General features: G+C 42.0%; 3 protein-coding genes across 6 annotated transcripts in view; 1 reads left to right on the top strand and 2 right to left on the bottom strand.

The window, feature by feature from the left end:
* The window catches only part of atp5f1c (ATP synthase F1 subunit gamma), a 6,259-nt gene extending 1,938 nt beyond the window's left edge, over positions 1-4,321 (bottom strand). The window contains exons 1-7 of one of the 3 annotated variants that reach the window (XM_020613271.1): positions 4,236-4,321; positions 2,888-2,922; positions 2,164-2,295; positions 1,860-2,067; positions 1,207-1,350; positions 1,019-1,083; positions 766-921 (exon numbers count right to left, since the gene is read on the bottom strand). In XM_020613271.1, coding sequence (XP_020468927.1) covers positions 766-921; positions 1,019-1,083; positions 1,207-1,350; positions 1,860-2,067; positions 2,164-2,295; positions 2,888-2,906 — 724 coding nt within the window. In that variant the 5' untranslated portion in view covers positions 2,907-2,922; positions 4,236-4,321. Of the gene's footprint in view, positions 1-765; positions 922-1,018; positions 1,084-1,206; positions 1,351-1,859; positions 2,068-2,163; positions 2,296-2,887; positions 2,923-3,260; positions 3,326-3,465; positions 3,676-4,235 lie in introns of those variants that run through there. The other 2 variants (XM_020613269.1, XM_020613270.1) reach the window with 2 other exon arrangements.
* Positions 4,156-8,107, top strand: kin (Kin17 DNA and RNA binding protein). 2 transcript variants are annotated; one of them, XM_020613266.1, is made up of 13 exons: positions 4,156-4,248; positions 4,594-4,716; positions 4,794-4,888; positions 4,973-5,016; positions 5,096-5,218; positions 5,802-5,986; positions 6,096-6,144; positions 6,321-6,372; positions 6,468-6,591; positions 6,687-6,812; positions 6,907-7,006; positions 7,091-7,191; positions 7,554-8,107. In XM_020613266.1, exons 2-13 carry the CDS (start codon positions 4,603-4,605, stop codon positions 7,611-7,613), a joined length of 1,173 nt encoding a protein of 390 aa, XP_020468922.1. In that variant the 5' UTR covers positions 4,156-4,248; positions 4,594-4,602; the 3' UTR covers positions 7,614-8,107. The 2 variants fall into 2 exon arrangements, with proteins under 2 accessions (XP_020468922.1, XP_020468923.1); XM_020613267.1 differs by lacking the exon at positions 4,156-4,248 and adding an exon at positions 4,251-4,324.
* Positions 7,876-18,185, bottom strand: itih2 (inter-alpha-trypsin inhibitor heavy chain 2). Its single transcript, XM_020613325.1, has 21 exons — positions 18,087-18,185; positions 17,430-17,462; positions 17,150-17,188; positions 14,902-15,074; positions 14,717-14,821; positions 14,481-14,643; positions 14,288-14,395; positions 13,799-13,927; positions 13,607-13,723; positions 13,352-13,520; positions 13,099-13,224; positions 12,827-13,008; positions 11,995-12,180; positions 11,529-11,668; positions 11,174-11,343; positions 10,871-11,008; positions 10,643-10,756; positions 9,233-9,431; positions 8,982-9,154; positions 8,115-8,226; positions 7,876-8,038 (listed from the first exon to the last, which is right to left on the bottom strand). The coding sequence occupies exons 1-21, from the start codon at positions 18,183-18,185 to the stop codon at positions 7,891-7,893; spliced, it is 2,823 nt and encodes a 940-aa protein (XP_020468981.1). The 3' UTR covers positions 7,876-7,890.
* Positions 18,186-19,814: the final 1,629 nt, after the last annotated feature.

Raw genomic sequence — 19,814 nt, 5'->3', positions numbered from 1 at the left:
TGGTTGGGTATTCCAGCATGACAATGATCCAAAACACACGGCCAAGGCAACAAAGGATTGGCTCAAGAAGAAGCATATTAAGGTCATGGAGTGGCCTAGTCAGTCTCCAGACCTTAATCCCATAGAAAATCTGTGGAGAGAGCTGAAGGTTCAAGTTGCCAAACATCAGCCACGAAACATTAATGACTTGGAGAGGATCTGCAAAGAGGAGTGGGTCAAAATCCCTCCTGAGATGTGTGCAAACCTTGTGGCCAACTACAAGAAACGTCTGACCTCTGTGATTGCCAACAAAGGTTTTGCCACCAAGTACTAAAGCACGTTTTGCAAAGGGATCAAATACTCATTTCATTCATGAAAATGCAAATTACTTTATAACTTTTTTTGTAATGCATTTTTCTGGATTTTTTGTTATTGTTGTGTCTCTCACTGTTCACATAAACCTACCACTGACATTGTAGACTGATCATTTCTTTGTTAGTGGGCAAACTTACAAAATCAGCTGGGGTTCAAATAAGTTTTTCCCTGACTGTAAATACAAAGTTTTGACAGAGACTTAGTTTCCCATGATGGTTAAAATCAGGTTATTCCAACTACCTCAACTATACCCATTTCAATTCCCATTTTTCTCATGATATCCCACAGAGAAACTAAATACTGTCACACAGTAACCAACACTGTCAAATACAAAAGAGGTTAATGTTCTAAAATATCTAGATCAGCCTCCTCAAAGCTGAGAAAAGCCAGTCAGGCCATCCAGAATCTTACAGGCGTTCTTGCTGGCGTTGTCCATGGAAGTCATCCTGGCGCTCTGCTCGCTGGTGGACGACTCCCTCAAAGCTAGGTAGACGATGTTGACCAGGGCAAACTCCTGGTAGTTCCTCAGCACATCAGCATCAATGTCATCATAGACTGTCATGTTCTCTGTTGGAAGGAGGGGGAAACAGGATGAGTTTCTGTCTGGCTGCGGCACCTGAGGCTGAGTGTAAAACTGTTAACATAAACGACACAACAGTACTACCTGAGTTTGCAACTGTGTCTGCGGAAAATACAGGCTTGTGCTCTGTCCTGTACGAGATAACAGACCTGCATCGGGAGAAATGATGCATTCATATCTGTCTGCAATACAACTTAAGTCTTTAACCCATTAAACAAACAAGTCTTTGAGCATGTGCACACTGAGCCAAACAATGAAAAAAAAAGTCATACCTGAATCTGTTGAAGATGACGGAGCCCTGGTCAAACTCATATCCCGAGTTGAGCAGCTCAGTGGCGATGAGGGAGGCATCGCCGAAGCTGGGGGGCTTACGACCGACTTCCTTACAGTTCAGCATGATGTGCTCTCCATGAGTTCTGATGGGGGACATTTAAATGATCATTACCTGCAGAATTTCATTCCATGATTATGTTCTGCTTCTGGGACAGAGACCAATTTAAACGTAACAGGAGATGTCACCAACGCCCTGACCTGAACACTGTTGCACCCTGCACAGAAAGAAACTATGTACAGTTTTATTATTAGAAAAATAGAGCTTCAAAGTTTCACTTTCTACTATTCCAAGTTTCTTTTAACTGTCAATTAACCCATTATTGCCTGAGTGAGTGAAGTGTGCTGAGCTTCCCTGCTGTCAGTTTTGATGTGAGTGGAGCCAAAAAAGCAATGACATCATTTGGTAATGCAAACATCAACTAAACAAAATGACTGTGTCTACAATACATGTGGCTTTCACCAGTAGCAAGAACTGGAACACTACATTTGATTAGCAATTATTATCACACAACACGCCAGTTTACATCCTAACAAACATCTGCCCCTAATGGAAAAAGCCGAATCCAACATTATGAAGCGGGGGAGTATGTACCGGTACAGCAGGCCTCTCAGCTTGTCTCCCACATTGATCACCATCACCTCCTTCCCAGCACTGGTCAGGTTGGCGATCTCACTCTTGATGGCCTTGGCCACATTTGAGTGGATGGCACCACACAGTCCACGGTCAGAGGTCACACCAATGATCACATGCTTGGCAGTCTTGTCCTCTGGCGCTTTGATGTCAGCCTTCTCATACAGGGCTGGAGAGCAGCAGTTTAATATATTAAACTAAATGGCAAAAAATAAAATAATAATCACAACAAGTGAGAGATAACATGGAGGACAGGTTTACCTACCCAGGGCACCGGCGCCATAGACGCGGGCTGGCTTTAGCTGCTTCTCAGCACGAGCATATTTGGAGGCGGCCACCATTTTCATAGATTTGGTGATTTTCTGGATGTTCTTGATGGACTTCAGTCGAAGGGTGACTAGAGAGGGGAGAGGATGGTCATATGATGCAACCTTGAGAGATTTTACTGTACGTTTATGCCAAGGTGTCCACCCTGTAGTATCTTTAGTTGTATTAGACCATTGTGAGCAAAGCTGTAAATCAATGAAGAGCACTGCCTTCTGGCTAGTACCAATTTCCAGGATTTACTCAGTACACATAAAACGCATGGAAAACAGTTACCTTGATTTTTCCAGAAATTTAAATTCACTGAATAAAACAACAACAGGTGTTCAACATGCTTATTACCTAAACAAAATAACACAAGTTCCACATAATTTGCCACCAGGAAATCATGATCAGCATCGTGACTCGAATTTCATTTACAATGACAAAACAGTCTAATCATACATCACACTAAACTCCATTCACACATGTAGCAACTTCACCTGTTTCCCCTGACAAAGATGCATACTTGGGATATGACGGGCTCCACAATTCAGCATCACTTAGTGCAATACTGTTTGCAACCAGGTCTTGGCAAAGCCAACGCTGATCAGCAGCTAAGGTTTATCAGTTTGAGATTAAAGCCTGCAATGTGCTGTTTTGCGGGTGTCTACAAAAATACTTACTGTCCTTCAAGGTAGCCATGTTCCTGACCTGCCCACTGTGAACAGAAATGGTGCATGTAAGCGTTAGCTGCAAGAATCGACAATATGCACAGTACTACAGTATAACATGAACAGTAGTCCCTAGTTAAGGTCACGGTAGTATGGGCAACTTTGAACTGAAAAGTGATTAATACTATTAGCAAGTCAGCTAATATCAGTTAGCTTTGTAAGTAACGTTACTGCACAAAAAAGGCGCTAACATTTAACGTAGTCCTAGCTAACTGTAATTACTATGTGTGTTAGGTAGTACAGCAAAACTATTTTCTCAGACACAAGCTTAGTGCTAGTAAACTTTTAGCAAGTAAATATCAACTCAGTTAACATTAGCTTCTACCTGGCTAAACCCATCTACTCAGAACGCAGCACAACCCTGTCATTCATTAGCCGCGGCCTCCACGTTAGCACGTCCTTGCATTTAATAACTTTATACATCCCTGACTAGGAGGTACACACTTATTCTAATCAGACATATGCATACAATACATATAAAGATACTATTTAAGACTGTTGTGAAAGCACTAAAATATTTTGGAATTTACCATTGTGGGGAGAACACCAACGCGCTAGTCCTGGCGAACATAGCTGCTCCAATGAAGGTCAGACACACAGGACTGCGCAGGCGCAAACTAAAAGCAAGATGGCCGAAATCTGCCTTCATGTTCCGCCAAAAGTATCGTAAAATAAGCCGCCGTAAAACATGAACGAACTCAGAAAACTTCTCACAACTTAAAAATTTAACTCCACAGTTTTTTCCTCCTCGCTGTCGCCAAGTACTTGCTCATCGGAGATTTGCTGGGTTTTATCCTATAACACCGTAATGTCTGGGCTAATGTAAAGAAGCTTGAAATAATTTTGCTGCTGTTATTTGGCGTTATACAAATAAAGTCAAATTGAACAGAATTTCACGTAAATTTACTGTTTTGTGCAACATGTCTAGGCTGTTACTGATATGAAAAAATGCGTATTCTGTTTAAGTCGCTTTTGATTAGTAAAATACTTAATTTTCCTCCAAAAAATTTTGCATTATTTGTGCAGGCAATAAGTTATATGTTCATGCAAATTTATTTGTAGGTTGCTAATTGAAACATTTCGGCTTTTGTGTGGTAAATTTGCCTTGTTAATTATCTTCAACAACAATTAACTAACTCTTAAATCTCCAGCCTTGGCTTAAGTGGCTCATATAGCCTTTCATGTAACTACCGTTTCGCATTTGATGCCTTTGCAGTGAAAAACAATTAAGTCACAGAGTCAAGCACCTGTTCACAAAGATAGCTTCAAGTTAAATTTGAAACCTGTGGGATACACGTACCTGTGTTTTGGAGGTATGCCCCAAAACACCTTGATTAAACCATTCACAAATTCCAAACGTAAAGACTATTATCCAGTTTGTTTCCAAAGGTGCGAGTTTCTATTCAAGCAAACGAAGATGTTAACCTGAATCCAGCAAGTTGATAAAAGTCTTCAAATACGTATTTTCCAATCTTACAACGGGATTTGAACACATCAGATATTCTCGCGCGATTTCCCATTTTTTGTGAGGTTATGGTGCTGGACACGCGGAAAAAGTGTTTACCTTAGCACCGGATGTTTTACCCGTGATTCGAGCAACATTGTTACAGCTTTGGCCTCAGTGTTAGCGTTATATTGCGTGTTTATGTGTCTCGTAGCTGGTCGGAATGGGGAAAGCAGATTTCCTCTCCCCGAAGGCTATCGGCAACCGGATAAAAGCCAAAGGTCTCCAGAAGCTGAGATGGTATTGTCAGATGTGTCAAAAGCAGTGTCGAGACGAGGTGAGATGTTTGTTACATCTGCCTGATCCGTATTTACTTATTTAATAACCTTGACTAACTTTCCTATTTGTTGTCAGAATGGCTTCAAGTGTCACTGCATGTCAGAGTCCCACCAGAGGCAGCTGCTGCTGGCCTCAGAGAATCCAAATAGGTTCATGGACTATTTTTCAGAGTGAGTTTATTAATGGCGCTGCCCATTTAACGTTAGTGGTGTACTTGCACGGCAGACTAAATATTCTTCCTCTGTTTCCTCCAGTGAGTTCAAAAGCGACTTCCTGGAGCTGCTCAGAAGACGTTTTGGTGAGTTCCTTTTCCCCATAGCTGATCCAGATGTTTGTTAACAGCAGCTGTTTACGCAGCTGTCCTTTTTCATCTGCAGGGACAAAGCGAGTGCACAATAACATTGTCTACAACGAATACATAAGTGACCGGGAGCACGTGCACATGAACTCCACGCAGTGGGAGACTCTCACTGACTTCACCAAGTGGCTGGGCAGAGAAGGTAGGCTGGTGGAAATGCATCACACACAACCTCACAGTGTGGTCCAACACCCAGGTCAACCTCACAGTGTGGTCCAACACCCAGGGAACATGCACAGAAATAGGCTCTTTGGTCATGTAATTCTTATTGTTGAATGTTTTCCTTATGGAACTTCTAGAGGTCAGTTTCATCGTGTAACTAGTATTGCACAGGTTGTAGGAGAGGTCCCACTAGTCAGTGAAGCTAATCTAAGATGTGGAAAATCAGCAATACAACAAGGTGAAAACACGTGAAAGATAAAGAAATAGAAAAGAGGACAAAGTGACCAGGAAGACGTTTTGGTCTTTGAGTTTGTAGTTAGTCAGAATCTATTGCAGCTGAATGTGCGAGTTCTTTCTGTTCAGATGGAGGAGAAGAAGAAGCAGCAGCAGGTCAAAACAGATCACTGCCTGTGTGAGACACTTACCTTCACTGATACCGTGGAGTGCAACTTTATTCAGAAGAAATACCAGACCAAACATTTGTAGACATGTTTCTGTGGCATTAACTAAGCGCACTCACTTTAGACTTTAATCCGTCCTCGTGTGTTAAATTTCACTACTAGGTTTTTGTAAGGTTGATGAGACCCCCAAAGGCTGGTACATCCAGTATATTGATCGCGACCCGGAGACCATCCGCCGCCAGGAGGAGCAGGCCAAGAGGAAGAAGCAGGAGCTGGACGACGAAGAGAGGAGTGCCAGGTTCATCGAGGAGCAGGTCCGCAAAGGCCGCGATGGCAAGGAGAAGGAAGTGAGTGGCCACAAGACAGACTTCAGCTTCACACCGGGTCGCCTTGGCTAAATGAAATCCACAAGAGGTTTGACTTCACTGCAGTTAAAATGTTGTGTTTATTCTTCAGGAAACTCCGGTTTACACTGAACTCAAACGTGAGAGTGAGGAAGAGAAAGGTTAGTTTCTGGTTGTGATCAGCGCGTTTGGTTTTGTTTTGGATGTGTTAAGTAAATAAAAATACTCAGTTTCAGACAAAGATTGATATCCAGATTGATATTCTTTTATACCTTAAATATCTGAATGCTTGTTGGTCAAATCCACTTTAAACAACAGTTTTTTCTCTTTGCTTTAGTTGCTTTCAACCTTGGTGCATCTTCATCAGTTGCTGGTCCTTCCAAACTGAGGTACTGATGCTCCTGAGCAGATTTTTATTCTTAGTACTTTTTTCTGCTACACAATTATCAAGCAGGTATCAATTAATTACTTGTAACCCTTGTAGCTCTGTCCTGGGATCTAGCGCTCTCAAAGCAGCAACAAGTTCAACCAAGAGAAAAGACACATCCTCAGGTTTGGATTCCAGAGGGGAGAAGAAGAAGAAATCTGCCTTGGAGGAGATCATGGAGGTCAGAAGATAATTTTGTCTTGTCTTCTATATGTCTTTGAGTTTGTAGTTAGTCAGAATCTATTGCAGCTGAATGTGCGAGTTCTTTCTGTTCAGATGGAGGAGAAGAAGAAGCAGCAGCAGCAGGTCAAAACAGATCACTGGCTGCAGCCCAACATTGTGGTCAAAGTCATCACTAAGAGACTGGGAGAGAAGTACCACAAGAAGAAGGCTATCATCACGGTGACAGTGCTTTGTATTTAGCTTTGTTGAGAGGACGTTTCTGTGCACATGGAGAGAAGAAAGATGTTAATGGCAGTGGATCTTTTTGCTGTAGGAGGTGCGAGACAAATACACAGCGGTGGTGAAAATGATCGACTCTGGAGACAAACTGAAACTGGACCAGAACCACATTGAGACGGTCATACCTGCACCAGGTAAAACAGCAGCTTTACAACCAGTGGAATCAACACGGTGTGTTTTCTGTCCTCCTCAGCTTCTTGTTATCAAACTCCCTGCAGGTAAAAGGGTTTTGATCCTGAACGGGCCCTACAGAGACACCGAGGCTGTGCTAGAGGGGATAGATGAGAAGAATTTCTGCGCTACACTCACGCTCGACTCGGTAAGTATTTCCAGCTTTCAGGCTCTTCTCATGCCTGTAACATGTTAGTCAGTGGTGTCTTATCTACTGTGCATCTGCAAGTTGGATATTGAAAACTTTCTGGCTGCCTGGCAAGGATCGATTTTGGGTTTTCAAAAATCAGTATTGAATTGAATTGGAAAACTGACAGTTCTTTACAATGCCCACCGAGCAGGCCAGATTATCTCTGATCACATTTGACATGAAAACGTCACACGTAACAAGTTGTTTTAAGTCTGTGTTTCTTTTATTAGCCATTACCTGCATTCACGTATGTTGCTTTTTTTTTAAATCTGTGCTGGGGCTGCAGCCATTGTTAAAGTTTCACATGTTCTCACCCTCAGGGTCAACACAGAGGGAAGAGAGTGGACATCGCTTATGAGGATTTCTCTAAACTGGCCTGAACCAGCAACCCTCCAGTTTTAACCTCAGGGACTCTACTGTGTCAGAGTTACTTCCTCATGTACATACATATCCCACAGTGCATTTCCAGTGAGCTACCACCCAGAAACCTCATGACAATGTGTTCAATTAGTTTATTTTGTATTAATATTCAAGTTGATTTTAACACTGCAGATGCAGAACTGGACTTCTGCTGTTCTAATCTGTGAGAAATCACATGTAGCTACAAATGTGACACCGGTGAAAAAAGGACCACACTGGGCACTTCTCTCTGGCTGCTCAGGGCATCTGGAGGAAGCTGTTGAGATCTGGCACGATGTAGTCGGTGTAGTGGCCGTCGATAAAGCCCTTCCCACTGTTGTGAATGAACCAGCAGTAGACGTTGGAGCCGCGTCTCTTATCCTGCCTGTAGTCCTTCTGCCAGCCTCTAAAACACACACAAGTTTTTTGGTTTTAATAAGTCAGTTTGTTCAGTAACGGATTTTAAACGAGTTCAGGTGTACCTGGTGACGAGCAGCTTGTTGCCATTCACTTCCATCGTTGCTTCCTTCTTCAGAGGGTCGAGTCCTTCATGGATGTCATATAAACTCACCTCAGGATCTCGAGCAAACTGCCCTGAGAGATCACACACACATTATTAGACTCCAGTCTACCAGTTTCGATCAATGGCAGGGTTAGACGATGTTTGGATTAGTCCATAAAACCTACCTGAGCCTGACACTAGACCCTGCTAACACAGTTTATCTGCCCTGTTACAGAAGATTGTCTACCAAAACAGATGCAATCCTGGGTCAAACACTAGATACCATCCACAATTGAAAAGAATTTTGGTACTAGACAAGAAAATAAATAAAAATATCAGTGAAACACTGAGACCTGTATTCATTATTAGAATGCTAAAAGTGAAAATTTAGACTTTAGTATAAGATAAAACTAAAAATCCTACCAGCAGCAGTTTCTTCTGTGCTCCAGTTTATGTCGGTCAATTTTCTGATTCTGTCTTTATTTGTATATTTAGACATTATGAACAACACATTGTTAATTTTACATATTAATTGGTTCTTCGAGATGTTGAATCTTTCACAGTAATAAAAATGACTTTAAAATAATAAACAATGCTTCACTTTACGGTGTTTTACTCTCCAAAGCCTTTTTTTTTTACTCCTAAGGTTGGCCAGTACAGACTCAGATGGTTATTACTACAGTCATCTCCACAACCTTTAGGTAAAAGCCAGTGTTTAGGTGTCACTCCAGCTGTTCTGGGTCCTGACAAACATGGTCCCCCTTCAACTCTGGGTGTCTTCATCCATGTTTTTCAACAGGTGCTTTACCTAAGACCTGCAAGGTGGCCCACTGTCTCACACACTTACCTATGAGCCCGTGCACCAGAGGGGAGTACTGGTTGTTGTTGGGAATGTAGACGCCAAGGAAGTCGACATTGACGGGATGTTTCTTCCACACACGATGGAGCAACACCATCACCTGGATATGATTATTTACCGTGATGGCCACATGAGAGTTCTTCACAATGGAAATCCTCAGCCTGACACAGAAACAATGAGACAGTCACCCAGATGTATCAGCAGTAAGGCTGACGGTGTGGTTAAAGGTGTGATGTTACCCATGCTGTGTGATTTCAGCTGTGGCCCCCCAGGTGAAGGAGTGGTTGTTCCTGCCATCAGTCATGGCGATGCTGCTGGTGCTGACCGTCACACTCACTCCATCAGGTTGATAGTAGACTGAGATGGTGCCGAAGTAGGTATTCAGTTTGCCTTTGTGCACCCGCTTAGAGCCAATTAGCTGACTGTTCACCACCACACCTTCAGGACAGGAGATGAGGTCAGAGAGGAGGAGCAACACAGGAAGGTCACACTTGATCTGGAAAGTTCACTGCTGGTGTGAAAACTAGTGTCTAGTGATCTTGAATCTATAAAATGTAGGCAACTGATATTCATTGTCTGGGCTATAGTTAAGCTAACGGGAAACGTAGAGTTAATACATTTGTAAAGGTGTAGCAAAGAAACAAGTGACGCATTAATGAGCAGCTTTAGACAGAGTTTCAACAACATTCTGTCCATAAACAAAATATCTGTCATTAAAGGACAAAGTCACCTTTGATAAGAAGAGTTGCCTGTTTGTCCTTTAACTATGAAGCCACAACCAGAAGATGAGCTTAGGAAGCTAGCCTGTCTCTGACCGAAGAAATCTGCATTTCTAAGGTTTATCATTACCACCAGCAGACTGTCTCTGGGCCAGGCAGAGCAAATGCCTCTGCTGACTGACGCCAGGATGTTTGTGCGACAATCTTGTGGCAGGAGAGCCAGCCAACACGTTTCCCCATATGTTGAACTAGTCCTTTCAAACATCAGGATTTCATGAATACATAATAATGGCAGACAAACAAAATCACAGGGTCATGTGGACTTTGCACTTTGGTGTATAACAATTTCATCACTGGCCATTTGATTTACATTTCAGCCCCCAACCAGTCGAACTGTTTGGTTGTGACACAAAAACAACTTTTCACAAACAAGTTTTTCCCAAGGAAGTAATTTTCCTATCACACCTTCTCTCCTCCATTATGATACAATTCAAAACCTTAAGTTCATTTTGCTGCAAAGTCAAATAGCTCCTCTTTGTGCTGTACAGGAAAACTACCACATATCAGTAAAAATACAGCAGATGAAAAGAAGCTCAAGACATCCAGACACTTATCTCCATTGCATATCATGTCACATGGGCATGATGAAGGTTTGTGTGCAGAGGAAAGCATGGTCTTCCTCCAAATCCAGCCTCATGGAAATTGTACTTGGGCTTCCAAAGGCTGTTCCTCATTCACTGCTGTGATCTCATTTATAATGATTCAACAAATGCCTTAAAATACAAGCAGTGTGCTAATTAATAATCTGTCTCTGTTGTTAAAATGCTGCATGTTCACCTATAACCTGTGGCACATGTAGCATTAAATTCGATGCCAAAGCAGAACAGGAACAGAAACAGTAACAGTACTACGTTTAATATAGTGCAGTACCTGATCCAGAGTCAGACACCAGGTTGAGAATATGACCAGGTTTGGAGTCGATGTTAAAGCAGACGTCCATGTTACTTCTGGGCAGGTGGACGATGAAGTGAGGGTCGTTGTCCACTGGCGGAGAAACAGCTTGTTACACAGTGGAGATGGTTTATATCTGACACTGCAGATGTTTTCACCATGGTCTGACAGTCCCCAGAAGTGTGTGTGTGTGTGTGTGCGCGTTACCTATGTTGATGTGGTGAGGCACAATCTGCTCCTCCCGTGGGCCCGTCTCAACCTGACTTGGCGGGGCCGTAGTGGTCATCAGGACCCAGGGTGGAGGCTGATAGACGACCTTGGACGGAGTCAGACCATTGGCGGGTACTACACACATGTGAGCTAGTTACTATATGTTCACATGTATTTTATGTTTATTAGTTTTGCCTTTTATGTTTTAGATTTAGTTTAATGAAGTGTTTTCTTCCCTCTTAACCTTCTTTCTTTACCGTACTGTGTCTGTTTTGGTATGTGCTGCCTTTTGTCGGGCACCTGAGCAGCAGCCATGTTTGGGGTCTCTTGGGGAGTCGGCCAGCAGCCTCTCTCCATCATCGCCCTCCACCAGAAGAGCAGTAAGCGGAGTGACAAACTGATGCTCCACAGCCAGCGACATGATCCGCTGAGTGATCTTCCTCTTCTTGGCAGCTGTCGGAGCCAGAGACCTGCAGGAAACCACACAGCAGCAGAGGTACAGGTTCAACTCTGACCTGTGATAAAGGGCCCTTATTCACATTAAAGCATTTAAACTGATTCATTGCACTCATTTCCAATTAAAGATCTTGTTTCTTTCTTTTTGAAAACATTTCCACATTTTTCATGTATGTAAGTGCATAAATCACTTTGACACCTTTCAGATATCAGCTGATTGATGGTGATGTAAGCCCACATCTGTCTGGCGAAGCCGGGGAATGAGTGCTGCTGCTTGGCTAACTCGGCATCCAGCTCCGCAGTGTCGGCCTCTGTCTCCAGCGTGATGTCCAGACTGGCCTGAGGAGTCACAGAGCAGAGTCCCAGTTTAATCCTCTGTGAAGTGGAATTTTAGCCCTCCCATGTCCAACAGATGGGTATTTCTCACTACTGCACTTTACATTTGTGGCTTCCAATAATGGCACAAATAATAAACATATGGATAATTTCATGGTCTGTGTATTCAAGACTTTAAAAACTGAGTGGAATTACATACAAAGCTTCCAGGTACTGATCTTCTACTCATTGCTAGTTGCTCATTTCCCTGAAGAGATTAAACTATCTGGTATTTGACAAAAAGACAGAAATGGCGTCGGAAATAATAGATTTGTGTTTGGTAAACTCACTGCAGATGCTGTGGTGAAGCTGGTCAGTGTGTTGCTCTCAGATGGCAGCACCTTCCCGGCCACCACCAGCTCAGAGCCGCTGAAGTATTTATCAAAGTGGTTCTGAGTGATGTCTGACACTGAGTCCTCAGGGAACTCGATGATGATTTTCCTCAGCAGAGGAGAAGAAACCTGTCTGTAAAAGGACTGCAGGGGGGAGAAGAGCCAGCGAATGAGGACTAAACTGCCACAGGAGCATCAGTTCACTGAACCCTGCTCTTTTGCATTTGATCAGTTTGAAAAATGATGAGGCATTATCAACTTTTAGCAAAGGAACAGCTCTTATTTAATGTATTTTAGAGACTAATCCTTTTTTAAAACAATTTTCTGCTGAATGTCTTGATAATAACATTCTAAATTACAAGATAGCATTTAACTTACAGTATCATGACTAAAATTTAGTTCTAGTAATTCATTACCTGTGGATCTGGTTAGAAAACAATATATTTAAAGCTCAGAATTTTCTGACTCTCCTGTCAAATCTTTATCTTGCTGTAGCAGAAGTGTACACAAACTGAGATGGTCATCTAGCTCACAGTAGCTACACCTGCTCATCTTAAAGTTTGTTTTATATCCAGGTTTTCAGGAGACTTTTGTCTTGTTAGTCTTCTTCTGCATATCCCTGCATTATATCCTGTTTTTTATATCAAGTAAAAGATCCATCTAAAACAGATGCAGATCATAGGACGGAACTGCAATTCTTCTTTTGTAAAGGAAACAATGATGTTTCATATTTTTGGTTGAGTGCAGAGGTAATGAGAGGAGACTGAAGATTCCCTGAAAGATGTCGTACCCGTAGCTGCTCTGCGGCATCATGGTTCGCATAGATCCGTTGAGCCATGCCCCTGTTCTCCATGGCTATGCGTTCCAGGAAGTCATAGTCCACGTCGAAACCGATGCCCAATGAGAAAAGAGAAAAATCCTCCCTCATCGCTCGTTTCACATTCTTCTGGATGGTGCTGAGCTTGATCTCGCCTGCAATAATAAATAAATCATAAAGAACAGTATCTTAATGGCTGAAGGTCTAAAATTTTTTGTAAGAGTAGCTGAGTCTGTCAGTCTTACCAACGGTGGGGTCTCCATCAGACACCAGAATGATCATGGAGACAGAGCGAGTTTCAATCTGCCCCCGATTGGATGCTTTCACAAGCATCTGGACTGCTCTCATCAGTGCCTCATTGATGTTGGTGCCTGAAGTCAAAGGCCAGTCAAATATGGTCATTACCAGACAGATGTTTTTGGTAGCCAGCTTATCAGAGCAGTCACAGAGTTGTAAGCCTCCTGCTGGACAGAAGAATAACACCGTCTTCTCTTATACCTCCACTGGGTTTGATGCTCTGGACGTAATTCTTGGCATCTTCGATGTAAAAGGAGGAGCCGTGGACCAGCTCCTCACTCCAGCAACGCACATTGTGATTGAAGTCGATGATGCTGAAGCGATCATTTATGGTCAGGTCATCCAAGATAGCCTGCATGGCCTCCACTGTCTGCGAGAGAAGTTTGGAGTTAAATGCATCTTACAGAATGGCCACACAGTGTCAGTGTTTTACATGAAGACTGTTGGAAAACTGACTTGCTTCATCTTGACCCCCCACATGGACCCGCTCACATCAATGACAAACACAATGTTTTTAGGAAGTGGGGAGAAGTTTGATGGAGCGAAGAAATGGACAAAGTGGCCGTCGGAGACCTGGAGGAGACAGTGTGCAGCATTAATCAAGTTAATTAGCAAGGATTTAAACAGAACACTTGGAGTGTGTGATACCTGTAGCTCTCCGGAGTTGCTGTCTCTTTTCACGTCATATCTGACAATGAAGGTGCCATCTATAGCACTGTCACTGCAGTTTTCACACTTTCTCTGCTGCTGTAAGGTGGGCTTGAAGACAACATGAGCCTGCGGACGCAGACACACACAAAATGAACAGTCAAATGCCTGCATACACATAAAACTGACTATTTCTACCAAGAGTCCTGTATGGCTGTTAAGTTGCAAGGTCAATTTTTCAGTATTGGCATCATTGCCTAACAAAGTTTCACATTTTTGCAGCATTAAATGTTCCTATAAATGTCTTTGAAAGTGGAAACTTAAATGTTTTAATGAGCCATATAAGTTAAGGTTTCAAGACCTATTATGAGACCCGTAGCCCAACAAGATGACTGGCTAATACTGTGTGTACTACAATGCAGATTCAGATATTTTAATGCAAATTTATACTTGAATTTTCTATGACTAAAATAACAAATGTAAATGTACCTTGTCATTGGTTTGTGTAACTCTGACCAGCTCTTCAAACTGCGCTCCAAGCGTGTTTGGTATTTGTACTGAGGAAATTCCATTTGGCTCAAAAATGTACACATCCACCTAAAGAGAGACTGTGTCAGGAGCGAATGCAGCAACAAATACGAGTTTGTAGAGATATATACAATATGATGCATGGTATTCTTGCCTGGAAGTGTGGCACCAGCCTCCCGGGCTGCAGGTACAGTGAGTGTTCATAAAATCCCAGCTTCCTATGCATCATCTCCTGGTAGTGGAGCTCAAACTCTATTAAACTGTTGGGAGGGACATGGACCTCCGTCTTAAATGTCTCCATGTCCTGAGAATTAGCCCTGTAAAGCAGACACAAGTCAGTCTTTCTGAGGCTGTTGAGCTCCACAGGTGATCCAGACACTGGGCTAGTACCTGACGATGCCCGCTGCCATGCCTTTGGCTCTGGCCTGAGCATAGAGGTTCCTGGCCACCGTCTTCTCCTTCACCGAGCCCACAAACTTTATGTCGTTCACAGTCCTGCAGCAGAAAGTGAGAAAACTTACAACTGGGCTCACTTGGTTGACCAGGCATTTTGGACTGTGTGGATCTGAGCTCACATGGTGAAGTTGGTGATGAAAGCCTGCTTAGGGATCTGGACATTGAAGCCAATGCTCTGGGCTTTGGAGCCCGAGTTAACCACTGAGCTCCTGACGGTGGTGTGGGCAAAACGTGATGTGATGCGGCTCTCCACCCTGTAGCTCTTGACGGTGATGTCATCTCCGCGGATGGCCTGGGCAAGTGTTAAAAGAAAACATAAGTGTGGAGATTTTAGACAGACAGGAGGATCTGAACAGCTTCTGGGTCACTGCTTTTAAAAGTCAGACTTTCTATGAATTCTTCTCCCACCTATCTCAACATTTTCAAAAGATGTCTTTATCTCCGATGTTTTCTACTGTGTAGCACAAACAATTAAAAATCTTAAACTGTTATTGCCCCTTTATGACATTGTAATACAATAACATTATATTTATCCTCCATTTACTTTCTTCCAACATCCATCCATCTGTTATCTATACCACTTTTCCTGACGAGGGTTGTGGGTAGAGTCGCCAGTCAACCTAAGCTGCATGTCGTTGGACTGTAGGAGGAAGCCGGAGAGAGCCGGCAGACTCCACACAGAATGGCCCCAGGCTCGAACCCAGAACCTTCTTGCTGTGAGGTGACAGTGCCAAGCACCGTGTCACTATTCCGCCCTTTCAGCCAACACTTCACTGAAATTACACTCAGTTGGCAGTTTATTAGGTCCATGTAACTAAAACTGATGCAGTTTGATCCAACAGCGCTGCAATAATCCTCCTCCATGAAAATGATTTTAGAACAATTTAGAAAAGTTCTGGTGGTTTGAGCAGTCGCTGGCCACACAACATGAGTTGTGGGTACTTCAAGATGTTAAGTCATTGAAGGAACAGTTTGACAAGTCAGGAAAAAGTTAGTGGCTTCAGGAAATATTCAGAAACTACTTTTGCATTTCTGTAGCCGTTTTAAGTGAGAAGATGGATACCTCCCTATTAACTGTCACTGCTTATCTATCATAATTGTTGGAAACAGGTGTCCCAGCTCTGCCCAAAGGTTAAAAAAAAATTAAAAATCTGCCTACCAGCATCTCTAAAGCTCACTAATGATCCGTTTGTTTCATTTCTTTGACAGTACAAAAGCAGATGTGTATAAAAAGACTGCGGTTTTAAGGAGCTCACATGTGGGTCACTTCCACATTTGACCTGAGACAGTGTGCAAATTTCTGGCCAGCAAGGCCAGAGAGGCTGAATCAGGCTGAATCAGGCATGTACTCTGGAAGTGCTGGCCGCAGACTCTTGCATGATTGGTAATGGTACAGTTGTCTCACCAAATATTATCTTCCCACCTCCCAAGTGTGGAAATTCATGACAAAGTTGAAACTGGCACAAGTTGTACATTGTGGGACACAGCAGTGATGGTATTTTTTGAGCTCATAGCATAACTTTACAAAACCTTGAAAACACCATTAAAATAATAAAACAGTAAAGAGACGTGGTTTCTTGACTAGCGTTACTATCCTAGTGTGCAGTTGCTCGCATGGCAGATGTTGACCAATGGCCTGCAGTTTCACTAGAAATGTGTCAGACTATAGTGCACACAGCCCATTCTTGGCTCCACTTTCTGACATCTCTACTGGTTGCCTAGTAAACTCACAAAAAAACAAATCTTTTTGGGCCTGGACTTGCCAAAGGAGGTTTGGATTCAGCCAGAGTATGTTCTATATCCATAATTCAATAAATAATGGTGATTTTAAAGTTTGTAAAGTTGGATCCATCAGTGGGGATTAAACCTTACATAATTCCCTGACTTTTTTATTATGTCGATTTCATCATTCAGAGAACCTTCAGCTGGATGTGGATGTTTTACAACTCATTTGGTTTGGTCTCAGCCTTGCATTGCTTTTAGTTTATCTATGACCCTGATTTTGACTTGGTTCTGTCTAAGATTTGATTTAAGTAACAGTTACCATCAAGTACAGTTGCTTTGTGTCTATGCCTCTATTCTCAAGGAGTCCTATTTAAATCAGAAACATTCTGTCATAGTCTGAGATGGCATGAAGGAAGACTGGGTTAGGAATTTGAACACCAAAATAAAGCAGTCTGCTTCACTCAACTGTCTCCCTGATTTGATTTTTTACATAGAAAAAGAGACAGAAAATGGGACCGAGGCAGAATTAGTCAATAATCTGTCAGTCATGGGAATCTCGTCAAACAGCAGCATATTGATTATTAGATAAGGTTCAACTCTGCCACAGTGGAGATGGCCCCAACAACAAGCCCAGAGTCATACCTCAAAGTCTTCCTGCTCCTCGCTGGTCAGTGTAGCTCTCTGAAACACACACACACACACAGATGGTCAGCTTCACCTCCACTCTCTGAGAGATACATACAAATCAGGTATAGCCGTAAGATGATGTAGGATTACAATCATTTGTTGTTTATTTTTGTATGGTCTGTAAGACGCATTCCACGGATCAGTGATTGCTGCTACTGCAACATCGTTGAGAAAAACAAACCTACAACTCATGCGCTGCATTATACAATTAGACATAAAACAAGAAAAGCCTCACCTTGTGTCTCTGCCTGTGATCCCGTAGACCTGACTGGTGGAAGAAAGAACATTTTAATTATAATCAGATTTAATTCTGCAGATGATTCAAAGTGGGACAGTGAACAAGTTATAAATGTTGTATTTTTCTGCAACAATTCAAGGAGCAGCTGCTTCTAAATCTCATGTAATTTACATCACACTTAGAGACAAAAGTGAATTCTTAAGTTTTAAAGGCTCAAAGGTCAGGACAACAGTCTAGATTTCATTTCAAAAACTTTTACTTGAGAAAACAAATGGTACCATCAAGCGTAATTAACTGGGAGGAGCTGCTTATATTTCCATGTTATTGAATACATGTTTAGACAGACTTCAGGATCAAACATTGACTCTACAATGAAGAATTTAAGTAAGGTTTCAAGAGTCAGGGGACATGACAAAGATTTAGGTTTAATTTTGCACAAGTTAACTGCTCTTGCAATGGGAAAATAAAAAAGTAAATTAAAAAAGAAAAGAATTCATGTTTATTTTAGCCTTCTTTCAATTAAAAAAGCATTTTTAACCTTAATTTGACTGATCAGTAGTCTAAACAGTGGGTTAAGCTCTGTCCTACAAATGAAAGGTTGCACAATCAGAGTTTTCCACCTTCCCCAGTCCCTCTTAACACCCTCCAACTCACCGTCTCTTCCTCCCATTCTCCATCTATTACAAACTCAAAGCAGCGGCCCTGATGAAGGAGCAAGAACCCTATAAGCAGCAGCAGCAGCAGACGCCTCATGATTCCAGCCATGGGAGCTCAAACACACCCTTGCTCATACACATTAAAAACACAGCCCTTCTGCAGGGCACTTCTTGGTAATGCAGTCCAGTTGAAAACTGAAGGTTAAAATCCAGTGAACTGATCAACTCCCAGCCCCAGTCAATATTTGTTGTGTTTCATGTAGCCCAGAGAGGAGAGGGAAACTTTGAAACCTGACCTGCAGTGTGGGCTGGGTAAACAGGACAGATTTGACTTGTGCATAGATTAAAGAGAGACTTCACATCAGACCAATAAAAGTCACAATCTGACCAATGAAACTTGCCAAACATCATTCTGGTGTGTTTCTGATACACAACTGACAATGTTTCCAGTTTTTATTTTCCATGACACATGTAGACAGGTGACAAATGATATCACAACCCAACATAAAACGTCTCCGTTAGGTTTTGGGCCACCATCACAAAATTTTGTAATCAGCCAGATTTTGTTCCTGTATTTCACTGGCCAGCTGATCATAGGTTAGACCCAGTCAGGTAAAACAGCGAGTCCCTGTACAGGAGCACTCCTGGACATGCAGTAACCCCAGGCTCTGTATTTTTCTCCACATCCTCTGGTCACACTGCAGCAGCAGGAGGTAAAACATATATAACCACAATGAGTCAAATAATTTTGTTTTTACACTGCCACCAGCGCATGTCAGGCAAGTTCACATGAACGGGCAACTGCCTGGAGATGATGACCTTTCAAGGAAACCCTTAAACGATAACGTCAGACCTTACATGGTTAGAAAAAAAGGTCTCAGGAACTAGAGTTTGTGAGACGTGTATAGACCGAGATGCTTCTGCATAGAAGTACTAAAACATACAGTATGTACACCTCTTTTTTTTTGGACATATAGATGATTAGTCATATATGTTCCTACTGTACATTTAAGTAGAATGGACAGGCAACAGATATTATTTTGCTGTCAACATGTGAAATGGGCATTTGCAAGTAAAAAAAAAAAAAAAACAGGCTTGCCATAAGATGTGGTTTTTACGATTAATATTTTTATAAATGGATGACTACAAAATCTCAAGTTGATTTTATCTTGTTAAATAGTGAACACGGCATTTTATGTCTATAAGTTGTGTATCAAGAGATACAAGTCAAGTCCGTAATGCACAGGAACTTCTATACCAATGCAGTCTTTGGTTTTTGTGCAGCTACACAGACTGTTTTACATAACCAAAGCCGATGAACAATATATGGAAAATGAACACATTTTAAGTTATATATTTGGATATATAATTTTGCTTTGACGTTTTATGCTTATTATCACTTTGTGGTTTTATATTGTTCATATTTATGTATTTTATTGCCCTTAATTACAGACTTTAAAGGGTTTCGCACCTACGTATAAAATTTTCACAATGATGCAATTTATGATAGGACTGACAGAATGTTATCTGCCATAATTTATGATTTAATAACTATATTAAAGGGTTTCCAATAGGACTGACCAACACCAGCACAGACTTAGGATCACACACTGAAGGGGTTTTATCAAAGTTTTCCAATAAGGAAAATCAACGGTACACAGACTTAGCTGGTCTCTAAATATTTTTTTAGATGTAATGATTAATTAACTCTCTAAATAATGCATCT

The sequence above is a fragment of the Monopterus albus genome, unplaced genomic scaffold (genome assembly GCF_001952655.1).
Source record: "Monopterus albus unplaced genomic scaffold, M_albus_1.0 scaffold132.1, whole genome shotgun sequence".
Classification (NCBI taxonomy): Eukaryota; Metazoa; Chordata; class Actinopteri; order Synbranchiformes; family Synbranchidae; genus Monopterus; species Monopterus albus.
The sequence above is the reverse complement of the archived record's forward strand: the minus strand, read 5'-3'. Positions and strand labels throughout refer to the sequence as shown.